The sequence below is a fragment of the Limanda limanda genome, chromosome 7, assembly GCF_963576545.1.
Source record: "Limanda limanda chromosome 7, fLimLim1.1, whole genome shotgun sequence".
NCBI lineage: Eukaryota > Metazoa > Chordata > Actinopteri > Pleuronectiformes > Pleuronectidae > Limanda > Limanda limanda.
Window position 1 is genome coordinate 11,572,154 of NC_083642.1, and position 26,308 is coordinate 11,598,461.

Here is a 26,308-nt window from a genome sequence, read left to right on the forward strand (position 1 = left end):
AACTCACCAGAACATAACAGCAGCACAGACACAGTTCCCTACATCTGTGTGGTGCTGCACAACAATATGGCCTGGTAGTCTTTTAGTTTTTTTAACACCTTACTTTGGCAACGCAAACCTTCTCACATGCTTTGAGTTTGTCGACATATTTCTCATCCAAACATGTGAAAACTCCTTTTGCACAAACTAAAACAAGCAGGTTGCAGAGAGTCACCTTTGCTTAGACATCTGTTGGTACTAAAACATACTTGTGTCACAGTAATCGAATAAAGGGGCCGTCGCTTTTGCTTTAAAATATACAAACGTGAGTAAAAATATCTACATAATAAAAAAAACATTCAATTCTAAATACAGGGAACACGTGGCTGCACAGTTAAACGTGTGTAACTGAGCTACAATCTACAACTCCAATATTCACTCATGGTGTACAGAATGTGAAATATTCACCACGTTCCCCCGTGTATGAAAATGTTTTAAAATGTGTTTAATGTTTTCCTCAACATTTGTTATTCCAGAAAATAAAGAAATCAGTATTGTCATTTTTCAGCAACCGTATTAACTCCCGTCTTAATTAACGAGACAAGCGTGCTGCCATTAAAACACTCAGGGAGACGATACAAACAAGAAATCATAACTTTCTGACCACAAGCCTCATTAAACACAATCCCTCATAGGATCAAACTGTGTCCCTGCTTTAACAAAGAGTGAGGATTCACATCGACGTGACCATTTAGGAGTAAGACTGGAAGTGAGTGAGACAGATGTGAGAATGTGTTGTGTGGTGTCTGCAGTGCAGGAACATGGAATGATGTGCAGTGTGTTTTGGAATGTAAACTAGCTGAAGTAAAAAGGACTGTGTGTGTGTTTGAGTTTGTTCCGAGACAACATGAGCTGCTGCCTTCTCTCCCACGGCTTCGACAACAACAACAGGTTATGACTTCTTCCTGATGCCTTTCCGAAACTAAATAAAAAAAGAAGGTAAAAATAAAAAAACGTAAAATCCCTCCAGGATTACGGTGTCAGACCGGAGACTCATTCCTCCACAAAGCAAAGAGGAGAGAGATGTTAAAAAAAAAAAGCCATAGAGAGCCCTCATGTTTTACACATATACATAAAAAAGTCACATTATGAATGTCTAAAGGTTTAAATAATTATAATAATTAAAAACATGGATACAGGAGCTCTTTGAGAGCAGGTCAGCTGCAGCTGTTCTCTGGCCAACAGCGTAGCAGGAATAAATATATATGTTCATATACGCCAAATAGAGTAGATCAAAGAAAGTTAACTGGGAGACAGTTTCAAACTGATACCTCTTTGAGCTCCGCCTCTGTCCCTCCTCTATAGCCTCCCAACTAAGCAGCTGTTGTGCACACTTGATACACAATAGAGGACGACTTGCACCGCAAATGACCCGTCCAGAGCTGGAACTCCTTCAGCCTCGTGTTTGTTCTCCTGTGAATGTCCCGTTTCTTCTTCCTGTCCGCCGTGCTCCGCTTCCTCGCAGCGCCCCCCCCTCCACCCCACGCACACCCCCTCCCCTCTTCTTGTGTCCGAGTCCCTTCTCCTCCTCAGGCCGGGGAGAGAGCGCCAGAGAGAGGGAGAAAGGGGAGAGAGAGAGCGAGACAGAGGGGTGGGTGTTGGAAAATGGAGGGAGGGAGAGCTGCCTGAAATGTAGGCCAAAGCGGTGGTGGGCGTTTCCATGGAAACAGTGTTCACAGCAGTCAGTGACATCATCGGTACGTGGGGGGGGGGCGACAGGGTGAGGAGGAGGAGGAGGAGTAAGGGGGGGTTGAGGTGATGGTGGCGGTGGGGGGGTGCGACAGAAATTGGTCCTGATTGCCTTGGACTTAGACACGGTTCTCTCCACCCACACGGGTCCTCTGCAAATTCCTGAGGTGGAGACAAAGACAGGAGGAGGACTTCTAGAATCGTCTCTGCGCTTCCCAACGTCCCCGCACGCACCACAAAGCAGCGCGGCTCACACTTACCCTCGGTTCTGAGCGTCCATGTGGTCCAGCAGGGTCTCCTGGGGCACCCTGAACTCGTCCAGAGGGGACTGGTAGCGGGACTCAAAGGAGCCCTCTCTCCCAGCGTAGGCCATGGCCTGGGCCGGCGACTGGGGCAGAGCGGACATGCTGGAGGAGGTCGAAGACACCGAGCTCGACTCCCCGAGACGTTCCCGGCCGGCCTGGGCGGAGGCCGACACCGACGTGGACCCAACCGCGAGAAACGGGCTCAGAACCTCTCCGTTCTCCTCCTGAGAGAACAAGGAGGAAAGAGATGATGCTCGTGTCAACTCCAGAGTTTCCAGAGTTCAAGTGTTCATGGCTTCGTAGTTAAATGTGAGATTAAGACCATTTATTTTAGAATCAGAATGCAGGCTCAGAATATTTCGATGTTCTAACTGAGAGTGACATGACACAATGATGAGAGTCTGCTTATTATGTGTTGGGTGGATTAGATGAGACTGAAGACAAAGCTGTATTTATTTAGCAATTCTCATTATAAAAGGATTTAAGGGCTTCAGTATTAGGTAAGATTTACTGGTTAAAAAAAATTGTACCGTGTAACTAACCAACTAGGAGCTGGTTAGCAAAGTCTAAAGACTGTAACCAGGGCGACCAGCTCGTCTGTCTCTGTCCATTACTACTGTCCTCTTATAAGCACCGGTAAAGCATTTAACATGTAATAACTTAGTTGAACCTATTTTTGTTCAATTAAACAAACTATAAACCAACAGTTTTACAATTAGTTACTTGTTTGATTGTTTTTTTGGTGAGTCCAGTAAATAACTGGTGTTCATGAATCCCTGCGTCTCCTCTCTGTTTGTATGTGAGTGTTTTCTGATGTTGCTGACATCATGGAGCAGCTTGAGGATCAGCTCAGTAACAAACAGTAGCTCACCCGTCCTGTGATGATGTCCATGTGGACTAACAGAGAGGCCAGCTCCAGGTCCTCGTTGTAGCTGTTCTTCAGAGGAACGGATCTGTAACCTGGTGACACAACAAGACTTTGATTACAGCACAGATCTGCAATGGGATCTTTGTGGTCGTCTCAGAGAGGAAACTATCTTTGTGTGTACCTGTCTTCAGACCGTGAATGGGGAATGTGGCCTGGGCCAAGAAGTTTTGGTCGTTGAACATGTCAATCTCATAAACCACAAAGCGCAGGAAGGCGAATGCAGAGTTGCACACAGCGAACTGGAAGGGCTTCTGGGGCCACGTGGGGTTCAGACCGTTATCAGCTGCAGGACACAAACAAACAAAGATGGAAAGAGAAGAGACATGTTAAATATGGATCCACCAATGGTGTCGTAACAGAATCTTTAACTAGTGAAACAGCAGTGTTTGAAATTATACTACAGGTGCTGATAAAATTTGTATTATGCTTTATATATAGATTTTAAAACGGTACCAAGACTATAAAAAAATACTCTTTCCACTTCCTAAGGAAAGAGTATTTTCCTAAGGACACAGAGGAACAAACATAAAAAGAAGAAGAGCAGAGGATGCTGGAGATCCTCATTTAAGTGAACACATAAAACTATCACAACATAATGCTGGTTGTGCTCAGGTCAGAATTTACAGTCCAGAACTGCCAAGTCCTAAATAAATGGGTTTCTACAGCTGCCAAGTCACATTAATGCCTTGTCTAAACGGATATTTGCCTCTAAGTTTGAAATAAATCTCTGTTTTAGTGATTTAACACAGTTTGATGCAGACGAGTCACAAACACAAAGGAAAAAGTCTGCAGAAAAGTAATTCTGTGCAATAAACTATCATCAGATACAGAAAAGCATGAACATGAAGTAACTTCTCCAGAAAGCAATAAATATTGTATTCTCTTAAAATCGCAGATACAATTCCAAAGCCAAACAACAAACCCTGACAAGAGCTGTATCAGAACTATGTCCACAACGCGTTTCCCTTTTTGTTCCCACACATGGCTCAGTTGTTTTGTACAACTTCCTGTTTTTCTAGGACCAGACAGGAAACTACATGAGGATAACGTATCCAGTAAACACTAACAACTCATTGACCCTTCGGCTACAATCAGAGCAGCTCTTACCTTCCGAGTCGGTCTTTTGCTTGGTGCTGTCATAATCTGCCCCGCACACCTCGATCTCGATCAGAGGACAGACGATGCCACGCCCGTGCTTGGGCAGGTGCCGGGCGCCCAAAACCTTTGGAGAGGAGAAGAGGAACACGAGTTACTGCTTCAGAGCTTCTCACTTGTTTCAGCACATAAATGCAACTGTGAACTGGTTCTGTCCAGGATTCTATGATCTCTTAGAAAGGGTACGGTTGTTTAATCGCTCTAGGCATCGGAGATAATTATATCCTTGGAAAGTGTGAGGAAAGAAAATGTCAAACTGAATCTAAAAATATATAAATATATCTCAAGTCAGTTCACATAAGACTGAGTTAAGATGCCAAGAAGGAGGATTAGCTTTGAAGCAAATTGCAGCCATCAGGTGCCAAAGGTTGTAAAGCACCTCAGTGCCCTCCATGATTTACACCTCACAGTTTGAAAACCTTTCTATTATTGTATCACACATGCAAACACAGAGTTGGATCCTGGCATTATTGTACCTCTATCTCTAGAGTGATCTGATCAAGGCCTCGTAGTGTATGTCTGTCAAACGGATCAAAGCTGTCGTCCCTCATGATGGGCGGTTGAAGGACGTAGCCGCTCTTTCCGTTCAACATGAACAGGGCCTGGTTCATCTGCATGGGCTTGTCTGCATGTGGAGAAAAGAGCAAAGGGAAGTTAATCAAAGTGTTAGACAAGGTTCTGTCTACACCGCCTATCGGCTCTGACACAGAAGGTAGATACGGTACCTGCGGTCTGGAAGTTGAGCGCTACCAGCTGGGAGCCGCAGAGCCACATGGGAAGCGGGTCATAGTTGGAGGAGTCTAGTCTCTGGCCCCTGGGGTAGATCCTGGACAGCTGCAGTCGATTGTACTGCAGGAACTTCTTCCCCTTGATCTTGTTGACGTATTTCTCTGCCTTGGTCTCCGGGAATGATGACATGTCCCGGAAACAGGCTCGCTCGGTGCCGATTTCTACAGGCGGCAGGGAGAGAAGGACAGAACTGACCCACCTGCACTGGTATTGGACATGTGACTATTGATTCATGTTGCAGAGTGTAATTCTTACTGTCTTCATCGAACGGCACAGGCCTACAGTAGATGACCAGCTCGGATAATTCAAGTGCGATCTTCTTCCTCCTCTCCATCATCTTCCCCTCTTCCAGCTGTGCACAGAGACAACTATAAATCAGGGCTGGGCAATTAACCGAAAATGTATTGAAACCAACATTTATAACCTGAAACTGTCTTAATCTGGCTCATAAAATTTGAAAAAAAAGCCCAACATTACACGAGATGCACAGAGCCAGAACGTCAGTGTTAAAGTGACCGGAAGGATTTGGATTCATGATCAGACATCATGACTAATAACTAAACACAAGTGATTGTCTGTTTGTGTGAAGAGCGACAGATACAAGGAGACACCCCCACACACACCTGCAAATAGGAGAATAGTTCTTCCCACAGATATGAAGCAAAGCTGTGTTTTAACTTAATTGTTGCAGAAGAAGCGAAGCCCTGTTTATCTTCTATTTATCAAAGGACGAGTCATGGAGGCAGCAGGCTAACCAGGGTGATTCCAGCTCCTTCTGGACTGGATCCTGAGACAGTCCCAGACTAGATGGGATGTTGTCTCTATGGAGAAGCTCATTTAAGCTGTTTGTACCAACGACTACATTCTTTCAGTCATTTACCGAGAGCTTATGAGAATAGGTGAGGATCAGAAAGTAGCTCAACTGGTAAACTGACAATTGGCCTTTAGGCTTCACTCCCTCCTCACCTCAGAGGTACAATGACCACACTGATCTTCCTGTCAGTCTCCTGCTTCATCCTCCGCTCACTTGTGAAAGGCTCCTTCACACGGGGCAGCAACTCACACCAAAACGGGAGATAGCAATCCACTGTTACGGCAGAGAACGAAAAGGCCTACCGCCACTTGCATTTCCCATTGACATATAATGCCACTTGCATATGGACTTCAGTTATCATCCCGAACACTTGTACTCCTCTGATTAAGTCAACAGAACCACATCTGCAAAGAGCAGTGACGCAAGTCTAAAGTCCCTAAGCCAGGCTCTCTCCTCACCCCAGCCCTGGGCCCTGAGCAGATGCTCGCCTGAGGATTCATTCTTTCCCAACAACTATTGCTCAGGCGATTCTACAGAGGAAAAACAAATCAGCCTCCAGGTGAGGGAGTGTGTAACTGCTGAGAAATACCACATGAGCTTACTTCTTAATCAGTGTTTCCTAAATACAAGTCAGGGGTATTACAGGGCAATTGCAAGTCGTGACTGGCTCTTTAAACCAACACTGCGGCATGAGCAATTCGTGGCCTGCACTTCCTGTTTGCCACTTCATGCAGTATAGTTACCTTTGCCTCTGAGGTCATGGTGACCTCACGGATTTTGAACACCCATTCCTTGAGCTCTTCTTGGCTGCTGGCAGCAACATCCAGCACTGGGCCCGTCCGCATGGAGGTGTTCGGCACAAGTGAGAAGACATGGGCCCGGCTGCCTTTCCCCTCAGGACGCACAACTGAAGAGAAGAAAGGGAAAATGGTGAGGATAATAGAGAAGAGGACAACAAATATGGGTTCCACTTTCCTATTTTTACTTGAAGTATTTCCCTCCAGCCACCCAAATGTGAAATGATTTCATATAAAAAAATGATACATATGAACTGGTGAGGTATGGAGAGAAAATCCTGCTTTAAAACAACTTAAATAATTAACATACTATCAAAATAGCAGCGTTTTTGTCTTCTTTTGATCGACTAATCAATGAATCAACAAACAATCGCAGCTCTAGTTCCGTTTATGCTGATGTCATTTTTTCTAAATCCAACTAAGAAGGGATCTTGGAACTGCAACAGATTCTTCATGTTGAAAACAACCTGTACATCTTCAATTTGATTTAAAGATGTTCTCCAAACTAAAGGTCAGAGGAGAACAGTGTTCAAGTTAAAATATTTTGAACTCAGCAGCAGCACTGCCTCAAGGTTCAGCATCATCACTTTCTCTACAGGAAAACAACAGCTTCAGCTCTGCCAGTGGTCTTATGAAGGAAGCCATGGAACAAAGTGTTCAGAAAGATATAATTATATCTTACCCACATCACTAGATGGAGCCAGAGAGCTAACCCCCCCAAACACACATAGAAACAGGCACAAGTATTAACTCATTAGCAGTGAGCACAACAATCCTGGAGAGCATGAGCCAACACTAATGGGTTGTGTATTGACTGGATTGGAGGGCGTCAATAAAATATCGAATACAGAGCTGTGAGAAAAGAGTAATAACAAAACAGAAAGGAGAAGAATTAATAATGGAAGAGGCTGATAATGGATACAGAAAAAAAGAAAGTAAACAAAGTGGTGACAGTGTTCTTTTGCAGTTAAAGAAACAGAGTCCTGAGTTCATGTGCAAGAATATGACGGCCAGAAAATGCAGGTCGGCCTCTGGCAAGGTGACTGCCTGCTCTGCAACCCTGCAGGCAGACAGGAAGTGGAGGGGCCACTCACCAATCTGACAGGAAGAGACGTCCACGCTTCCTCTCAGCAGATCTCCCAGAGGGCTGTTCTCTGTTATCTCCTGCTTGACAGAAAAGACGAGGATTAAGATAGAAGTTATCGCCCTGTTTGAAGTAATAATCCACTTCACACATGTATCTGTGTGGCACGTGGATAACTGACAGATGAGCGACACGGCCTGACATCCCTGTGGAACTCACTAATTTCACTTGAAATATACAAATGTGTAGCTGTCGGCTTCTCTCAGTTCGGGGGTTTGATGCTTACAGTTCTGTCGGGCTCCACTGCTGATGGACTGATCTCCTCCACGTAGTTAGCAGGAAACCACAGCTGCTTCTTCCCTCCACAGTCGCCCTTCCACCTGAGAGAGAGAGATAAAAGATGAGATAAAATGCAATGGGACCTTAACACATCATAATAGATCTTAGAAAAAGGGCTTTTAGCTCATCTCATGGTCCCATGTCTGTATCAGTTAGCTCCCATTTAACACAACTATATTTTAGTGTCTAAATCAAGGATATAAATTAAATTTCTCTCAGAGAATTTAGAGATATCAAATCTAAGTCCTCCATAATAAAGATATGTGATGTTCAAATAAAGAGCTTAGTTTGATAAAAGTTAAACATAACGTCATGAGTGTATTACTCGATCTAAAGATAAATAAAGAAACTGTTTGGCAAAAAAGACGGAACAGCTCCAATATCGCATTTAGTGTTTTTGTCTCATGAAGTTGCTCTGTGACCAGAGCCGCTAAGCCAGAGCCTAGAAAAGCTGCAGCAATTAAGACGGAAATGCTCTGTCAACATTTATCGAGTCTGAATTATTCATTGGTTATAGCTCTGGGTCAGGATAGGACAGTGTCTGGGTCCAGACCTTGGCAGTGACCTTGTGTTTGAATGGATGATTCATAATTCCTGCCACTCACCATCCTCCTTCCTGTTTGTCCACATTAGAGATGACAGCGTTTTTGATGAAGGAGAGCTCATCGTCTCTCTGGGCTTTATACTCGTACATGGCTCTCACCGTACACTGAAAACACAAGACACATGGCTTCGACACGTGTTCAAAGTTTCCACCACACACACTGGTCACACACACAATGTGCAGAATTCAAAATGTGTTCTCTAACCTTGAATGTCGGCATTTGGTTGGCCTCCACGTAGAAACCTGGATTCCTTCCCTCGTACAGTGACCCGTAGTCTGGCTCCTGATAGAAAATTGATGGTGTAGACAGGTCTTTTCATTTGGCTACAGGGGATTTTACCACAGGATGCAAACTATTCTATATATTTATTCTTATTAATCTCTAATAAAAGTGCCTTAGACTTCATAGCAATACTTACAGCAGTGCCGATCTTCTCCAGTGTGTCCTCGTTGATGGGGTAGCGCAGCTTCATTTTGCGGTACAGAGGTTGTTTCTCATAGTAGCTGATGAGATCTACAAGGCTGTCAAACTCGGAGGTGCCCAGCACCACGGTCTGACCCTCCTGCTGCACACGACAGTGCTTTATCTTACCCTCAGCCCTGTGGAGACAACACAGACATGATATCAATTATAAACTCAACCACATGTATTTCTCTACACTTCCTGGTACATTAAAAGGAAGTAAACAGATAACTTGAGATATAATCTATTATGACCTTAAGGGAGGACTGAGTTACCTGAAGGAAATGGCAAATGAGTTGGGTTCCGCCCTCTTCCTGACAAGGAAAGCCCCGTCACGAGGAACCCTCATTAACATGTTCTCAGCATGGCTCCTGGACAGGTTTGCATGGTACCACCTTGGGAAGAAGAAAAAATAAACCAATAAATATTAATTTCAAGATCCTAATACATTAAAGTGTCAGCGACCAGTCTGCACTGTCATCACTGAAGGTCAGTTCAGTGTTAGGACTCACTCTTTGCTTTCGTGGGCATTGGTCTGAGGCACCGGCTCAGTGAGCTTCATCTCAAACTCATTGCAGCGCAGCGCCACCTGCTGGTAGTGGGTGATCAGGGCAAAGAGCGTGTCGAACACCAGGTTGTCAGTCAGGTAGAACTTGGGGCTGCCGGCCTCCTGACGCGAGTGGATGCGACAGTGCTGCACCCGCCCCGACCGCCTGGTGCAGAAGAGGAAAAGAGAAGGTCATTGTTGCATCATTATGACCAAGTGACAGCTCTCTGAAAGGCCCTGCCCCCATTATTAACCTTGAACACATCCGAGGATATACACAGTTTCCATGCATTGTGTGTGAATCACATACAAACAGATTGATTAGCTGTGAGATACCTCCTCTCATGCAAAGTCTATGCATTTGCAGACAGAAGGTGAATGGTCACATTTAGACCGTGACAACGACTACATTCAATTAGAGACAGAGATTGACTTTGATTGATCTGCACGTGTCAATCAGCTGTTTGCACGAGTTTAACCCTAAAGATCACACACAATGAGAATGGGAGAGTTTCCCATTGACATGTACATAAAGTCATATTACAAAGGCACCATACATACTACAATTCACTTTCAATTTAATAAAACGATGCCATGAAAAGCTTACCACTTAATACAGCTTAAAGATTTGATTTAAAAAATATTCAATTACATTTCAAAATAACATTACCACTGAGTTTAAGAGGTTTAATGTTTATGTAACCATGGAAGTAAATGCAGTAAACTATCGCTGCCAAACAAATGCACACACAGTCTGTAAAGTTTGCAGGATTTATTAATGTAGAAGTATGTGCATTATACCAGAATGATAACGTGTAGTCTCCCACAAAGGTCTCGCTCTCTCGGACCAGGAAAGAGCCATCGGGAGCTCCAGTCTCCAGGCAATACTCTGACAGCAGCCTCTCGGCTATCTGCCGCCCGTCTCGCCCTGCGCCCAGCTTCCCGTGGAACCACTTCTCTGTCACGTGCTGGTCCATACCATTGGATACCTGGGCGGTTAGAAGACAGAGGGAGATGTTATTCAGCTCATTGCCATTACAAAATATGACACCGACAAATGCATTATATTCTGAAAGTTATCCTGTAAAAGCCTTGGAAGTTCTCAAAAATGAAAGTTACCTCTAACCCATGCAGGAATTCAAGTATTGCTCATACTATGTGTGAATTGAGTGTAACGTCTGGTTCAAGTTTTCTTCTCAAACAGCGGATCAGGCCTACTAACCTCTCTGTGCTCCTCCTCATCATCGTTACCCTGGTTATTGGAGGTCTCCTCCGAGTAGTAGATCTTACTCATGGTCAGGACAAAGAAATGAGGATACCACTCCTGAGAGGGAATGAGGGAGGATACAGGGAGAAAGACTTTGATTAAATATTGAGAGGATCCATGTGTTGCACTGAAAATGAGCCAAAGTAAGCAAGAAGCAAGAAACAGAACTCAACAGATCAAGAGAAGCAGCTCATATTCGTTTATTTTTTTAGATTTGTTCATTTCTACCTCCATGAAGGAGGTTATGTTTTCACCCCGCTTTCCATTCGTTTGTTTTGTCAGCAGGATTATGCAAGAACCATGCCCCTTCCTTCTCATAGAAATCAGTTGATTTCTACGAGAAGGATGGGGCATGGCCAAGAAAAAGAACAAATCTTTTTTTTTTTATTATTTAACATTGCAAGATAGTGTTACTTGCCATTTCACGAATTTCCCAGGCAATCATTCATCTTGATGAACAAAAATAACTCATATTTAAAGGACCAATATCTACAGTATGAGTGTGAGACTGAAGTATGTGCTCTACTCAGTGTCATTCTAGATAGTTTTTTGTTTTCCAGTGAAATAATGCGACACAAAAAACATAAAACAAAACAAACAAAATATAGATCTAATCAACAGACAACAGATCATTCACCCTTCTTCCACTGACACCGAGTGAATGTGCTTACATGGTTAATTGGGTCTTCCAGGTACAGGATGCCGTTTTTTATGGAGTTGCTGATATCATTCTCCGAGTAGGGCGTGGAGGTGGACACCTCCTCATAGGCACTGCCTTCTGCGAGTTTCTTATGCTGCAGGTGATGAAGAGAGAGGAGCACAGGTGGACAGAGGAAGAAGAGGACATACAATCAGATCCATTATGTTGCCGGATCACAGTGTACAAAACATCCATCCACACTTTCTCCTGTAGGAAAAGTTGGTAACAAAAGAAAGTGGCTCCGGACCTTGATGAGGATTTTCCTCTTGAGCTGGTTTGGTGAGGGCAGGCCGTCTGCAGAGATATCCACCGCCTTGGTCAGCAGCTGGTCTCCAAACACTTTCTTAAAGTGAGTGGCCATATTCCTCTGCTGCACTATACTACAGTGGTCCTCGATAGAGAGGATGATGGGAAAGCTGAGGGAGGACCAGAGTCAAACACACATCAACCTCTTTATCTGCGCTTAGGAGTCAGTTTCTTATCTTATTTTCACAAACACTACATCGATGAGTGATGCCACTGCAGCATGTCAAGATTGACGATTGATATTTCTGTGTGCACGCTATCTCGTTCTTTTATCTCATCACAACTGACGTCTGTAAAAGGAAATCCCGAAGACTTACTCAGAAGTGACAAAGGCGTGCTCTTTGATGGTGGTCAGGACATCACAAAACTTGATCTTTGTTGTAAGGGTGTGTCCGTGGTAGATGACTGGCATTCCATCAGGACCATCCCAGCAATCCACTGAAAATAAACACACACACGTGGTTGCAATGTTATTTCTTTCTACAGTACTGCACAGACAGATGTAAATATACAGGAAGTTACAGAAGAGTTTTAAGGCCTTTAGACTTGAAGATGCACACGCTTATGTTACATTTGCTTTCTTTTGTCTGAGGCAAAGTTAACTTTTTTGGCTTAAATGGAAACCTGCTCGACAAGGCTTTGGTGTTAGTGATCTTTGCTGCGGTTATGCAAGAGTAAGCGTGTGTGGGTAAGGGTGCGGCAGCTGCTTGAAAAGTGGAAATGTCAGACAGAGTGGTATGAGAGTTAATTATTAGGTTGAAAGTCTAGGGGTAGTTATTAACTGTATGTGTAGTAAAACTCCAGTGTGTGTGTGTTTGTGTGTATACCCACACTCAATGCAGCGGCAGCCCATCCTCAGACAGCGAGCGTATGCCTCCAGGGACGACTCGCTGGAAAACTGGTCTCCCGTCAGGTAGCTAAAAATAAACGAGCAATGTCAACGTGCGCACACAAGAACACACATCAAACCTGTCCCTCAAAAGGTTTCACACGTCAGAGACTGTACCATGAACACACACGCTCTCCATGGTGGTGGCCTAAGCTCATTGATAGCACCGAATCACAAGGGCTCCTTCTCTTTTGTTACTCATTCAGCCGGTCAATTCCAACACAATCAAAGCAACGTGGAAGTTATTATTCCACTGCTCCGGTCCCTGCCAGCCAAGTATTGTTCCACAACAAATACAGAAAATTATCACTTGTACTGCCTTTCACACACTTTTCAATGGGAGGAAAAATACCCTTTCCTGATAAATACACGCTGGGATCTCATTCTGGGGCATAATTGTCAAATAATACACTTTTATCTGATGTATGAAGCCAGTTCAAAAGACCTCTTTGGGTCGAGGTTTCAAGATAGGATGCCAGCCATCAATGTTCCCAGGCTGTCATTACAATTGGTAGAACTGAATGTAAACACACACGTCCTCCATTGCCTCATTCTTACGTGTTGTGCGAGGAGGAGATCCAGTAGTGGGACAGAGGGTTGTTCATATTCTCGGGACACACCAGATCCAGGTTGGAATCCCAGATGGTGTTCTCTTTGGAGAACAGATACGTCAGGAACTGCACAGAACAGAGGAGAATGATGAAAATGAGGCGGAGAATGCAAAGGTGGGCTTTCAAACGGCCAGTGATCTACACCAGATATAAAGACACACAACAATATAACAAGAATGGCGAGGAAGTATAACAGAGTCAAGCATCGCAAAGAAACTTAAATCTGGTGGCTCGCAGCTCCAAGGCAACTGAGAAATAGGTAGTTACACAAAAATGTGTAAACTTGGGGAGGATGGGAAGCCCTCCTGCAGGGCACACTATTAGCATCGGAATTACACATACGACCGAAAGGATTGTTGAGATTGTGTCTGCAACATAAGACACAAATGGTTTTGTGTTGTATTTACATCTGTAACCAAACTCACAACAAATATTTCAATGCATAATCCATTTAAACTATAAGCAGATACTACAGTGGCACACATGTTTTGCTAAAGAGAACAAAGCAATTGTAAATGCCTTGGAAACCACAGAGCAGCGGCATTGTGGGAAAACAATTTGCATGTAAACAAGTAGTGCAAGTTAGTGGTGTTGTCCTTCAGCCTCAGGCAGCAGTCAGAAATGAGATTTATTTTCTTTTTTAAACATGATACAGAATATGCATCAGCTAAATATTTTGGATTTAGTTGTGATAAGCTGCAGACTTAGCACTTCAGATAAGTCACAGTTTGTATGACAGAGGTCTAGAGGGTTGTAGTCTGAGAGTCCAGAGGTTGAACATTTGGGTTCAGTCTGTGCAAAAAAGGTGAAGGTGGTATATGTTGTCCTATCAGCACTTTGTCTTATTTTTTTTAACCCGCCATCTAAAACATTATGAGCTGAGGCACAGAAAGACTGCACCCACTCCCACAGGCTGGCTCCTGGTGCAAGCCTCTTTTCGTTTTTGTCAATCAAAGCTTTATTCTGACCACAGAAAGAATCCCTCGCCTTCTGTCGAACCCTCACACAGTGCTACAGTCAATAACCTTTTCTACGTGTGGGAGGAGGTGCTTGAGGCCGAGATGGTGGCTAGTTGTGGTAAATTTAGATCGTCTTAAGCCCACACGATCAAGGAAGGGGTCTTCGGAAAAACATAACTGATGAATATTTATTCAAATGTTCCATTAGTGCGCAAAGGGTAAGAAAAGACATGAGAAAAAAGGGGGTAAAAGAAAATGTGAGAGGCGGTTGGAGTGCTTGTACCTCGTCTTGGTGGAAATATGGCTGTTCCACTTCTCTCAGGGGGTCTTTCAGATAGCCGAACATAAACTCCTGAACATTGTTGTTGTCTGTAGCCCACGTTTCCTGGATTCACATAGAAACACAGATGTATTGGGGCCAATGAAACACATTCAAAATAAAAAAATGAATGTTCAAAGGCCCGCAGATATTACCTTTTGAGACTCCAGGAGGAAGCTCTTTAATTCCTCCAGGGAAATCCTCTGCTCTGGTTTGTCAATAAACCTGGCAGAGAAAAGTAATGGTTCACTTCAGTCACATGTGATGCAGCGGAAAGAGTCAACGTCTTTTAATGTGTGTTTACTTCTGACCTACCTTTGTAGAAACGGGATTTCCATCTGCAGGATTGATCGAAAAGGAAAATTCAGTAAGTAATCCAAAGTGCTGTTATTTTGATGTTTAAAAAAGATGAACATAGACATCCTGTATGGGGGCTGGGTGGTTAGACTTGGTGAGGGGGGCACTGAGGTCATTCATTTAATCTGACCACAGCTTGCCTGTCTCCTCAGCTGAGTGCATGTGTCTGTGTGTGTGTGTGTGTGTGGTTGTCCTAATGGCCTCCACCAAAGGGGTTTGCTGGGTTTTTAACTGGTCCATATTGATCTCACAGCCATTTGAGAGCAGACAGATGGGGAGGGGGGTGGGTACGCCTTGGCAGGGCATCAAATGGGGGAGCAGGGGGATGAAAGTGCCGGGACAGAACCATCTGTGGATACACAAAATGACTGCACTTACGTTTTTCTGAGCGTCGAACATGAGGCTGCGATAGAGCTGAGCAAACTGACTGAAGGACACGTCTCCGTTCCTCAGCTCAGAGTCCTACGGAAACAAGAAGCGACGCGAGAGGGAAAGCAGGACTGTTAACGACAAATCATAAATCTTTGGTCTCTGCCAACTTCTCTTTTAATGCAATATTATTGTCAGAGAGATGGGAGTGGGGGAGCTTTGTGATAACTAGGTGGTGGTTACCGGAAGCTTCTCTCGGAGGAACCTCATGTTGGGCACCCTGTAGTTGACCTGGCTCAGCATGCTCTTCAGATCCTTACAGGATATCCTAAACACATACACACTTTTGGTTGAAACACAAACATGGACATGCACGTACAATAAGCACGAGCACTTGGGCTCACTCGCACACGTAGACACACTGAACACCAGCAGACGCACGTCCCCCACTAGCTCTGCTAAGTATCTTTGGCTTCACTTTTACTACACAGCCTGGAATTTTGGCCGGAGCAGACAATACCCTAGCAGCGTAACAAAGGCTCGCTCTTTCATCAGGGATGTAGCAGCCAAACATCTCTGTGCATCTCCTCCATCCTCTGCAGTCTGTTTCCTGCTGCAGGAAGAGGTGCTGGTGTGTGACTGAGAGCTCAGTTCCTTCGCTACACCTCAGCTGAGCTCTCAGCAGACACACATACCAGTCGGATTTCGACTTGCCCTAGATGTTGCACCGGGGAAAGGCTGCGTGACTGGTGCACAATACAATCAAGTTATATCTAATTACAGCCATTTCCTGTGAGGTTGATCTGATTAACTCTGTAGTTTTCTTCTTTTGACTGAGCCAACTCACCTGTCCTCTCTGTTGCGATCCACCGAGTAGAACTGCTTACGTAACCACCTAAAAAAACACAATACAGAGAATTCATGCAGCAACCAGGAGAGAAAGTATGACGTCTGTTCACATCAATAACTCTGGATATGGTGTGTGTACACATTAGTGTTGTTTACCTCTCTATCTGAAGTGGGGTTGGTGACTTCAGCGTGTCGGCCACAAGCCAGTTCAACCCCTTCACCCACATGGTCATCTCCTCATCAGATGTTGCTGAGGAAACAGAAACACGGTTTACTTTTGAAAAGGGGGAATGAAAGTTGAAGTTTTGTTTGCGGGATATTTTTCCTTGCACGAGATAAGGGTCTAAGAATAGAGGGTGACGTTGTGTGATCGGTGATCTTAGAACAAAATGGACTTGGCTTAATATTCGCAATTTTGATTCAACCTTCTGAGATATTTATTCATAAACACAAGAGCAACAAACACAAAAAACTAGTGACTGATAAACACATTGAACATCTTTGGGGCTAATGGCTGACGGATTGGTGTTTTATGGTTATTAACAGAGCTATTCCTGTTCAGAATATGATGCAAAGGTGAAATACTGAAGTGCTGGTTGTATCTGAATGGGTGTACGTCTCTGTGCGTACCTGCCAGGCTGAGCGACTTGAGGCGAAACTCGGTGCCATAGAGGATGACGAAGCAGTGAGCCTGTTCCAGCCGCGCAGCAGAGTCCTCCACGTAGCGCTCAAAGTCACGCGACTTCTGTCCAGGACGGATCTCCTTGATCTCCCGAATGTCAACTAGGAAGAGAGACACATGCAAGCGTTAGCAAAAACAGAAAATTCCTCAGTACGACTGGGAAACATCGATCATATGAAAAACACAATAGTAATATACAATGTTCAGATATCAGCACTGATCATCAGATTCAATACGATTTCATTTCCCAAAGTCCATAATCAATTCATTTGGTTTCAGCCCAGTTGTTGATGATTGATTTATGTACAAAAAGGTTGGGCAAGAGAAATTCGTCCATTACCTGTTTGTTAATGTGTTGTTATAAGTTACAATTTGCTTGGAAATAATAACTTGCATGATATATTTTTGTTACAGAAGAATATCATCAAGAAAATGCTCCTAAATAACACTTTCACAATGTTTTTATAATATGATTTCAGAGAACAGTGCCTCAGTTCAAAAACACAGACCAAGATGTATGAGTTTAAAGCCCCTTGACCTCATACAACATTGAAACTAAGACTTAAACCACATCTGAAACATAGAGACACATGCAGATAGATTTGATTTTCATATGAAGTTATGACCATGTCAGCAAACCCAAATTAAGCTTGGTCTCTCTCTCACCACTGAGATCAACCAGAGCCACACTCATCTGAAAACAAGAGCCAGCCTGAGCCACTCGCACAAACCAGTTAATACTGGGACTGGTCTGGTGTGTACGACAGAGCTTTGAAACATGTTGCACACACATTGTACTTAAGTGTGTTGTATAAAGAGAGTTTTAAAAGATTGTTTTAATCATATAAACTGAGTCCAAAGGGCATAAAGCACAGGTAACAACACTGATATGCCATTTAACAACACTGCCTCCCTAACTCATATCCTTTATATATCCAACGTTTTATGACACTGGGCTATTTTGATCTTGACTGCATTAAAGAGCAGTTACATTATGAATGTGGGCTGTAAAGTTGCTCAATGGATGACTACCAGGGCCACACCACTGGTAGTTTAAGACCTGCAGCCAGGACTCTCCTGCTAAACACACACCCACCCACACCGACACACACACACTTTTTTCAGCTCCTGCTCCTCTTCCTGCACCCGCACCACACATCCTGTGCTTTTGTCGCCTACACACCACATCTGTGCTCACGTATAGGTGAGAGTGAGCATGTTCTCTTCTGAAGCATAAAAAAACGTGCGTCTTCTTCTCATGCAAAATTTCACCTAGTCAAGCCCTGTGATCGTACATCATATCTCAGTTTACTTTACTGACAACACAGGCCTGCAGACTTCCGCTGAGAGCAAGGTGGCTTTGACAGGCTGATCTGTTACAAAACACTTTAAGTCACTGGAGTAAAAATATTTGGTGCCTGCCTCAGACAGATGCAGGAAATAAAGAGATAGCCAGAGGTGTAACCTTACCGAAGGAGATGAGAGGAGGCATCCTGCAGCACACACCAACACTTCCTCCAGCGCCTCTGCCTTCCACAACCTTTCTACCATTCCCCCTCACAAGGGCTGGATTTATACGATATTGTTCAAAGACATTGCAATGATAAAACCAAGTCTCAGAATCAAATAAAGGGGCTTGTCACCATTTCTCTATGACATTTCAAAAAATAATGATAAACTAATAGTGAAAGTAGTTGTTGGCTGCAGCACTGGGATTTCAATCCTTGACTATCTAGTGAATCTACAGATGTGGAGTTGGTGCCGACTCTTGCAAACTGACGGGTTGATACTACAGACAGAAAACAGGTTTGATTGGTGTACAGTGTCACTCCTCACTCAGATTACATTAATAATACACATCGCATCTTCAGTTAGTTCAGCGCATTACAAAAGCTGCCGTCAATTGTGCGTTGCAGAGGAGAAAAAAACACAACTGCACAGTATTGACAAAAAATCTATAGCTGTGATATGAATTGTACAAAGATCAATTAGGCTTCTGACAGAATAATGTATCTCTGAGTGTTTATAATCGACTAATTTCCTTCTTGTCTTTGTCATATTTGATTGGAAACTAATACTTTTTTGCTTTTGAGCTCGTTCGACAAAACAAGAATCTTTAAACTACATAATTTGGCCTACGAAAAATTACAGAAAGCACTGTATCACTATTTTCTGCCATTCTATAAAGAATTCATTGTGAAAATGATCAATATTCCAAATCAATAATGAACAATGGTTTTGCAGCCTTTATTGCAATTATGTTTAGTATTTAAAGGCTTATTGTAAAGATAAAACTGAAAATTTAATTTAATATATATTTCGTGTAACTGTGGAGCCCACAGCGTGACCCTGTTTCAGAGTGCACTTCCACATCGGCTGATTGTATCAGTTCCCCCGATACCACATAGAATAAGGTTGCCTGACAAATAACTGTCAGGCAGCGACATGGATTCTGTTCCAGCCCAGTGTAAAAGGAGCGAGTCATCGCTGGAGCTGAACTTGATTTCCAGTGACAACCTGATTTTTGAAACAATGTTGTCATGCAGACATAAACAATCTAAAGAGGCAGACGCCAATGTAACACCCTGTCGCTCCCTGCGGTTTAATGTCCCGCTAATTTGCCGATACATTTTTCAGAGTTGCACTGGGCTGACAGCCAAGTGCGCATTAGTTGGAAATGACATCAGACGTCTGAGGCGACAAAGCCTGTGTGTGACTGATTTACAAGAGGTATGGAAAAAGTAGGTCAGAGTGACGACATTTTCCAGTGACAGGTAATTCCATCCACATTTACATCACTGAGAAGTAAACAAAAACTATTTCGAGGATTTCTTCAACATTTAGTGGTTTAGAGTTTCATCTTCAAAGTAATTTCCAGGATGTAGCTGTCCACATGAACGTTAATTGGTGCTTAATGCAGATCAATAATGGGCCCATTATGACTCTGATATCACACCGTTTCCCAAAATCCTCTCTTGAAGACACGTCATTTCCCTCTGCTCAATTTACCATTCAAGGTAGTACAAAAACTTATAGAGGTTGAATACAGATTTATATATGTTTGAGTGTTGTCTCAGTTCAATATTTAGTTCGTAAAATTTCCATCCTAGTTCCCCAAGGTGACATCAACCAACCAATCGAAAACCAAAACATATTCAGCTTGTAGTTATATAAAGCCTTTTTGAAAAGATAAGCAAATACTCACAACTGAGAAGCAGTAACAAGGACGTTTTGTCATTATTGCTTAAAAAAATTACCTAATTTGTCTTGAACGATCACAAAATTAGATTTCAATTAATTTTCTGCTGATAACCAAATAAATTATCTGGCTATTTGTTTTAGTTTTAAATCAGTCAATCTGGACTCTGTCAAAGGTATTTCCGTGTCTAATTTACTGGTTATCAGAGAAGCATTATGGATGTTTCAGCACAGGCCGATAATCAGACTCATGATAATAACACACATTTGTATCTGTTATATTTAATCCTACTATGATGTCCAGTGGTTTGTAAATACTTTATATACTGTAACTTCATGAAAAATATAAAAAGCAGCGATGCTCCACCTTGTATTTCTGTAATATTTTGTCCACAAGCTCTAATCTTATTTCACTGAGTGGTTTTCTGTATCTGGTTTAAATCATGCTGGATCAAATCTATCAGGGTACATGTAATTTCCAATGTTGGTAACAATATATATTATGACATCTATAGCCATATCTTTTTTCAGAGGTGGATTCTGAAATAGATGAGATTTTGTTTTTTAAGATACGGGGTACATCAGCCGATTGCATCTTCTAAAACAATAGATTCTTGATAAGGATTCCTCCAGCTGATCGTTACTTAAGATTCACTTTGTTATCATTCAGACCAAACACAAGACAAGTGCACAGTACAACGAATGGGTTCCTAAGTAGGTATAAATACTATCTTAGTATATCAAGTATTTGACAGCAGACATATAAACTATGTTGGCAGTTTAGTAGCTCTGCAATAACTAACAAAGTCATCCAGTTTATTATGACCGTCCTGCAGTAAATTCTGCCTTGATGAAGGTTAAAATGTTCAGCTCTTATTACCTCTGCCAAGGAGATTATGTTTTCGTCCCTGTTGGTTTTCTTGCTTTTGTCGTTTGTCAGCAAGATTATGCAAAACCACAGTTTGGATTTCCACGAAAACTTGATACGTGGATCAGGATAAAAGTGGCAGATCCAGAAATATTCACTAATTTCCCAGGGAATAACTAATGGGCCTTAATGAAGAAGATCAGGCATATTGAGTGAACTGATATCTATGAGTGTGTGAAATTTGTTGCAGCGTGATTGAATTTAAAGGGACTGCTGGGCCTTGGTGCAGATATAAGCTCTACTGAGTGCTATCCTCGTAGAAACTGTGTCAGAGACGTGTTGATTCAACTGTGTGATCGTCAAGGAGGATGTTGATTGTGGTGCGGTTGAACTGTAATGCATAACTTTTTCTTTTTTTTTGGAGATTCAGCCTCTCACTGTCATAAACAGGGTCGACAAAGTGATAGAAACCAATTTCCTTGTAACACAGGATGATCCACAGCATCCAACACACCCTGATGGATCAGGAGATGGGTCAAACCTAATTCATTATACATTAGAACCATCATGAAGGTAGACTTTATGCAAGACTTTATTAGACAGCACCAGTTTAATCTACCTGTAACTTACAAGCCGCCAATAGAGTGTATATCTGTCAGAAGCTAATATTGGTCCTTGTATCAGGCTGGTATCATTCTAGCTCTAGTGATGCTATATTTTATCTATACAGTATGGCATTAAATATGAAATACATTTATAATAAGGCTAATTAGTCAGTTAACTCATTTTCACATGAGTTCGTCTTTGGGTCAGACTCACGTGCTCATGACTCATGTTTAATTAGCTGCGGTGTCTTCAGTAACATATTTAGACATCTGAAATTCTAAAAGGGATTTCATTTGAAAAACACACTGTATGCGTCAGGTACTAAAGGCCTTCCATTTGTGATGTCCCCTGCCACAACTTCCATCTCGTCACTTACCACCAAATCGCTCAGTCAGACCACATCCTGCTTCGTCAAAATACAGACCAGCATTATGATATTGACAGCATATAGAGATACAATGTGCAGAAAGCATCGTTCTAGAGTTACGATGACGGCACCAAGAAGAGAAACAAATTTGAGAGAGGAGAGAACTCTAAAGGCCAACACCTCTCAGCTTTTATATTTAGCAACAAGCAAGAGGGCCGTTCCCACTGAATGAATGGACGCCGTTCTCTCACTGCCATTGATAAGGGGGGTAAATACAGCGGGCCAGACCGTTCCCAAATGATCACACGCTTCCAGTAAAAAAAACCTCATATTCTATTTCTGTGCATTAATGAGCCGCTGAGGCCAATTTCACATCTCCAGGAGTATCGGATGGCAGCTCTGAGCTCATACGTGCATGAAACCCTTCATCACAGAGAAGATGATACTGTTGTGTTAAAGAAGAAGAAAAAAACCAAAGACTTCTGTCCTCTTCTCTGTGTTTGTGTGTCTGCGTGTGCTCTTGTTGTTGCATCCGGAGCAGAGTACAGCTGTGCACAAGGCATCCTGCTCCCCTCCAGACGGATGAATTAACGACTCGCCGAAGCCCAGCACATCCCCGGGTAGACGCACTGTTTTGTTAAAGATTAACCTGAGCCTCAGCTTCCTCCCGGATTGCAACATATTCCTATTAATGCAACAAAAGTGTTCCGGGAAGCAATATCTCTTCTGATTGTTGACCCTGAGTTTGTACCTGAAGTGTGATTCAGCCCCTGGCTGTTCCTTTGAACTAGTCATTGGACTTTTATTGTATCTAAATGACAAACAACATCATATCAACAAAGCAAATCAAGTTTAGCAAGATCGAAAAGCAACTTTCATCTGCCAATAACAGCACAATTCAATCTTGTAATATTCTTGTCGGCATAACTGGTATTTTCTTTTCAGAAATGTTGTTTAATATCTTGAAAGTCGTCTTTTTATGGCCGTGGCTTCATCACAGTTAGGTAATAAGCAATATATTTTGATTAGACTGCTTTATCGGAGTAAAATGATCCACTAAAGCATCTACTGGTTTCAGTTTCATTTCAAATCCTTGTTCCTAAAAAGGTGTCACATAACCAATATTACTGCATTTACTCCACAACATTGTGATATTTTTAAGGATCTAAAAGATTTAGGACGTGACACAATTCTCCAGATGCTCACAATACCAGCGTGTCATCGTGTGTACACACCAAGTCTGCTCTGAGCCGTTCTAGCACCTCACTGCATGTTGTAACCGTCATATTTCTGAATGTATGTAAACAATCTATTTCTGGCATGAATGCCGGCATTGTACAACCAAAATACCAGTTCATGTGTGTGTGTGTTTTGTGTTTGCGTTTGCGTGCTACTCACTCTCTCCCTCTATTTTATCCGTGCCCCGAGTCCAGATAATAGTCCTGGTCTCCAGCTTGACTTGAAATGTCCTTCTCTCTGGCCGCTGGGACTTCTTGGAGTAAAAGAGCGTCAGCACTGTCCCCAGCTCCAGGTCTCGGTAGAGGTTGTTCATCTCCGTGTCGTTGTCCATCCACGGAACAGGTCCGTTGGAAAAGAAGCCCGAGGTCCCTGCCATGTTCACTTCCCCTGTTTGTTATCCGTTTCCTCTCAGAACAATCTGCTCAGTCCAGGGATACCTACAGCAGGAGAGGGGGAAACTCATGAAACAACAAATCACCGGAGACTTCTAGTGTGTCGGCACTGTACGCACATTATAACCCCAGTGAAGAGACCACACGTTTACAATAAGGCTGGAAACATTACTCTACATGTACTGTGCATTCATATACCTGCAAAAATACTGGAAAACGTGTACCAGAAAAAAACAGTTTCTTGCTTCTAAATCATTTTTAATGATGTAATATGAATTATATATTACATCATTATATATTACAATTCATAATATGAATTGGATATTTCTAAATTGTGAAATATATTGTTATTATTACTGGTAACCCTGCCAGATGAGAACGAACCTACCAAATCGACCTACTAATAGATAAGTACATTTTGAAATAAACACAAATATGAATATATATGTACACACATCTATTCATGTTTATTTTCAAAACCGATAAGTCTTTCTGTGAAATGTGTGTATTGTTCCATAAATATGCACGTTATTTACGTGCATGAATAAAGTAACATTATTAGACCTTAAATATGAAATAAATCACAGCTTTATTGTATTTGATGTATAGAAAAGTTTCTATGATCACGTTAAGACAGAGAAATTGTGTTTGTAAACAAAGCAAACAACTTAAATCTTTCATCTCATGCATGATTTCATAGATCTCTCTCCATGGGTCAGGTCTGTACAGTGTGTTGTGCTAATGGCAGCTTGTCAAGTCCCTACAGTGACTGAGATTTATCCATAACGAATGACAGCTGCAGCCCGAATAAAAGCCTCGATCGTGGGGGAAACGTGTCTATGGATCCGATCCCAACATTTAAACTTTCTCCACGGAGGTCTGAGCCTCAACGGAGCAGCGGGGATCTTTAATCCGGGTCCGAGTGAACAACAGGCCCGTAACCTGCTGCAGAGGAGAACAAAGTTTCCTTTGAATTCATGAGGCGTCACATTATTCATGGAGAAAATAAGGAGCAGTGGTGCTGGACGGCGGCGGCAGAGGAGGAGGAGGAGTACCAGGGGAGCGAGGCTAGCGAGAGCCGCCCGGCTGCTCCCCGGCGTGGGGACGGGCCCGGTGGGAGCTAGCATGGCCGGGCCGGAGGAACGAACCATGGCCGGTGGGTTCTCTCCGGCAGGAACGAGCCCAGGTAGCCGCAGCCTCCGTCCCGCTCCCCCCCTTCTCTGTCCTCGTCTTACCGTGCGGAGGAAAAACTCAACCGGGAAAAAACAACCCGTCGCAGGGGCCGCGGAGCAGCTCGGTACCTACCGCCATCTCCCGGCTGTTGAGCCCGCTCCTCCCCGGTCGTGTGGCTCCGGTTCCCCGGTTCTCTTCGTCGCTCTCCCCCGGTGGTTAAATCATCGCCTCGGCCCGGAAAGACGCTGCAGTCCCGACGACAACAATCCCCGCGTCCTCCTCTCGCCTCCGGCCGTCCATAGAGAGAGAGAGAGAGAGGGAGGGAGACAGAGAGGGATAGTGAGAGAGAGAGAGGGAGAGAGAGAGGAGACCACCAGCAGGGGAGCGGGGCAGCAGCCAGGCTTCCGCTCCGAGGCTTCACAATAAAGGCCCGGGAAAGAACCTGTTGCGTTTAGTGCCAGAATACACTGTGTTGCCCAAAAAAGCTGGCATAAATTATCATATATGCAATAGACAAATAGATACATGTAGGAATGCACAATTAAATACATAAACATGAAATACTCAAGTAAATAAATACATAAATAGACAAATATGTAAATGTGGGAATACATAAATAGATACATAAATACACAAAAAGGTAAATGTGGGAATACACCAGTACATTAATAAACAAACAAATTAATTAATAAATAAATAGACACTTGAATGAAATAATGAATAAATCTAGGAAAACACAAATGAATAAATACGCTTTGCAATGCTGTTGCTATTTATTCATTTATTTACTTATCTATCTAATTATTTATCGATTAATTACCAAATGTATTAATTTATCATTGATTTTTGGTTTATTTATTTGTATATTTATTTCTAATTTCATTTCTACTTCAGTATGTGCCTTTCTTGCTGTTTTTTAGACTTTTATAATCTTAATTATATTAAAGTCATGTAGTTTACAACGAAACAATTGTAAAATATTTATTTGCTTCGCCTTTTTTCTGAATCAGAATTTCATCTCATAAAGTGCATCAAGGCTGGATCTGGTTCCTTTATAAAATGTTTTTGAGTGGGTGCCTTGCCATTGTGATCCCAATTTAAGTTGTGTTTAGATGTATCTTGGAAGAAAGAGGACTTTCAATTCATAACTGTTACTGGCACGTTTGACTTCTTTGGCCTTTTGTCATCTTCAACTTTTACTGAGCTCTTTAAACCTGGCATTACATGTAGTCGGCTTTAAACTCCACACACATTCAGGTTTTTTGAGGAGTTGAACGTGGCAGGAAAACACCTTCTTGCATTTATTTTGGAGACAGGTTCTCTACCTCCGGTATCAGCTCGTTTATCTGCTGTTTACTTTACAGTTCATCCGTCCAATTGGAGCCTGTTATCTGCAGCCCCCCCTCCTGCTCATCGTCACTACTGTGCCCCTTTTTCACCTTGATCAAGTTACATGCAACTTGTTATTACACTTAATTACATTGAAGTATTTAACTGAAAAATCCTAATGTTCTGTCTTTTCATATAATTTAATTTATTTTCTTCTTCCTTCCTGGGAAAATGCTTTCACCTCGATCATTTATCTTTGTAGGGATGAATACAAG

The 26,308-nt window shown here is 42.8% G+C and overlaps 1 protein-coding gene across 1 annotated transcript; it reads right to left on the bottom strand.

Annotated features, from left to right (window-relative positions):
- Positions 1-1,553: 1,553 nt before the first annotated feature.
- plcg1 (phospholipase C, gamma 1) lies at positions 1,554-24,992 on the bottom strand. Its single transcript, XM_061074216.1, has 33 exons — positions 24,837-24,992; positions 23,299-23,576; positions 16,810-16,962; positions 16,336-16,429; positions 16,178-16,225; positions 15,574-15,658; positions 15,340-15,423; positions 14,920-14,942; positions 14,760-14,829; positions 14,569-14,670; positions 13,274-13,392; positions 12,658-12,743; positions 12,144-12,264; positions 11,768-11,936; positions 11,492-11,614; positions 10,776-10,877; positions 10,355-10,542; positions 9,519-9,719; positions 9,282-9,401; positions 8,963-9,143; positions 8,749-8,826; positions 8,545-8,648; positions 7,887-7,980; positions 7,611-7,680; positions 6,463-6,626; positions 5,161-5,257; positions 4,842-5,066; positions 4,593-4,741; positions 4,069-4,183; positions 3,083-3,244; positions 2,905-2,993; positions 1,989-2,257; positions 1,554-1,890 (listed from the first exon to the last, which is right to left on the bottom strand). Exons 2-33 carry the CDS (start codon positions 23,513-23,515, stop codon positions 1,848-1,850), a joined length of 3,945 nt encoding a protein of 1,314 aa, XP_060930199.1. The 5' UTR covers positions 23,516-23,576; positions 24,837-24,992; the 3' UTR covers positions 1,554-1,847.
- Positions 24,993-26,308: the final 1,316 nt, after the last annotated feature.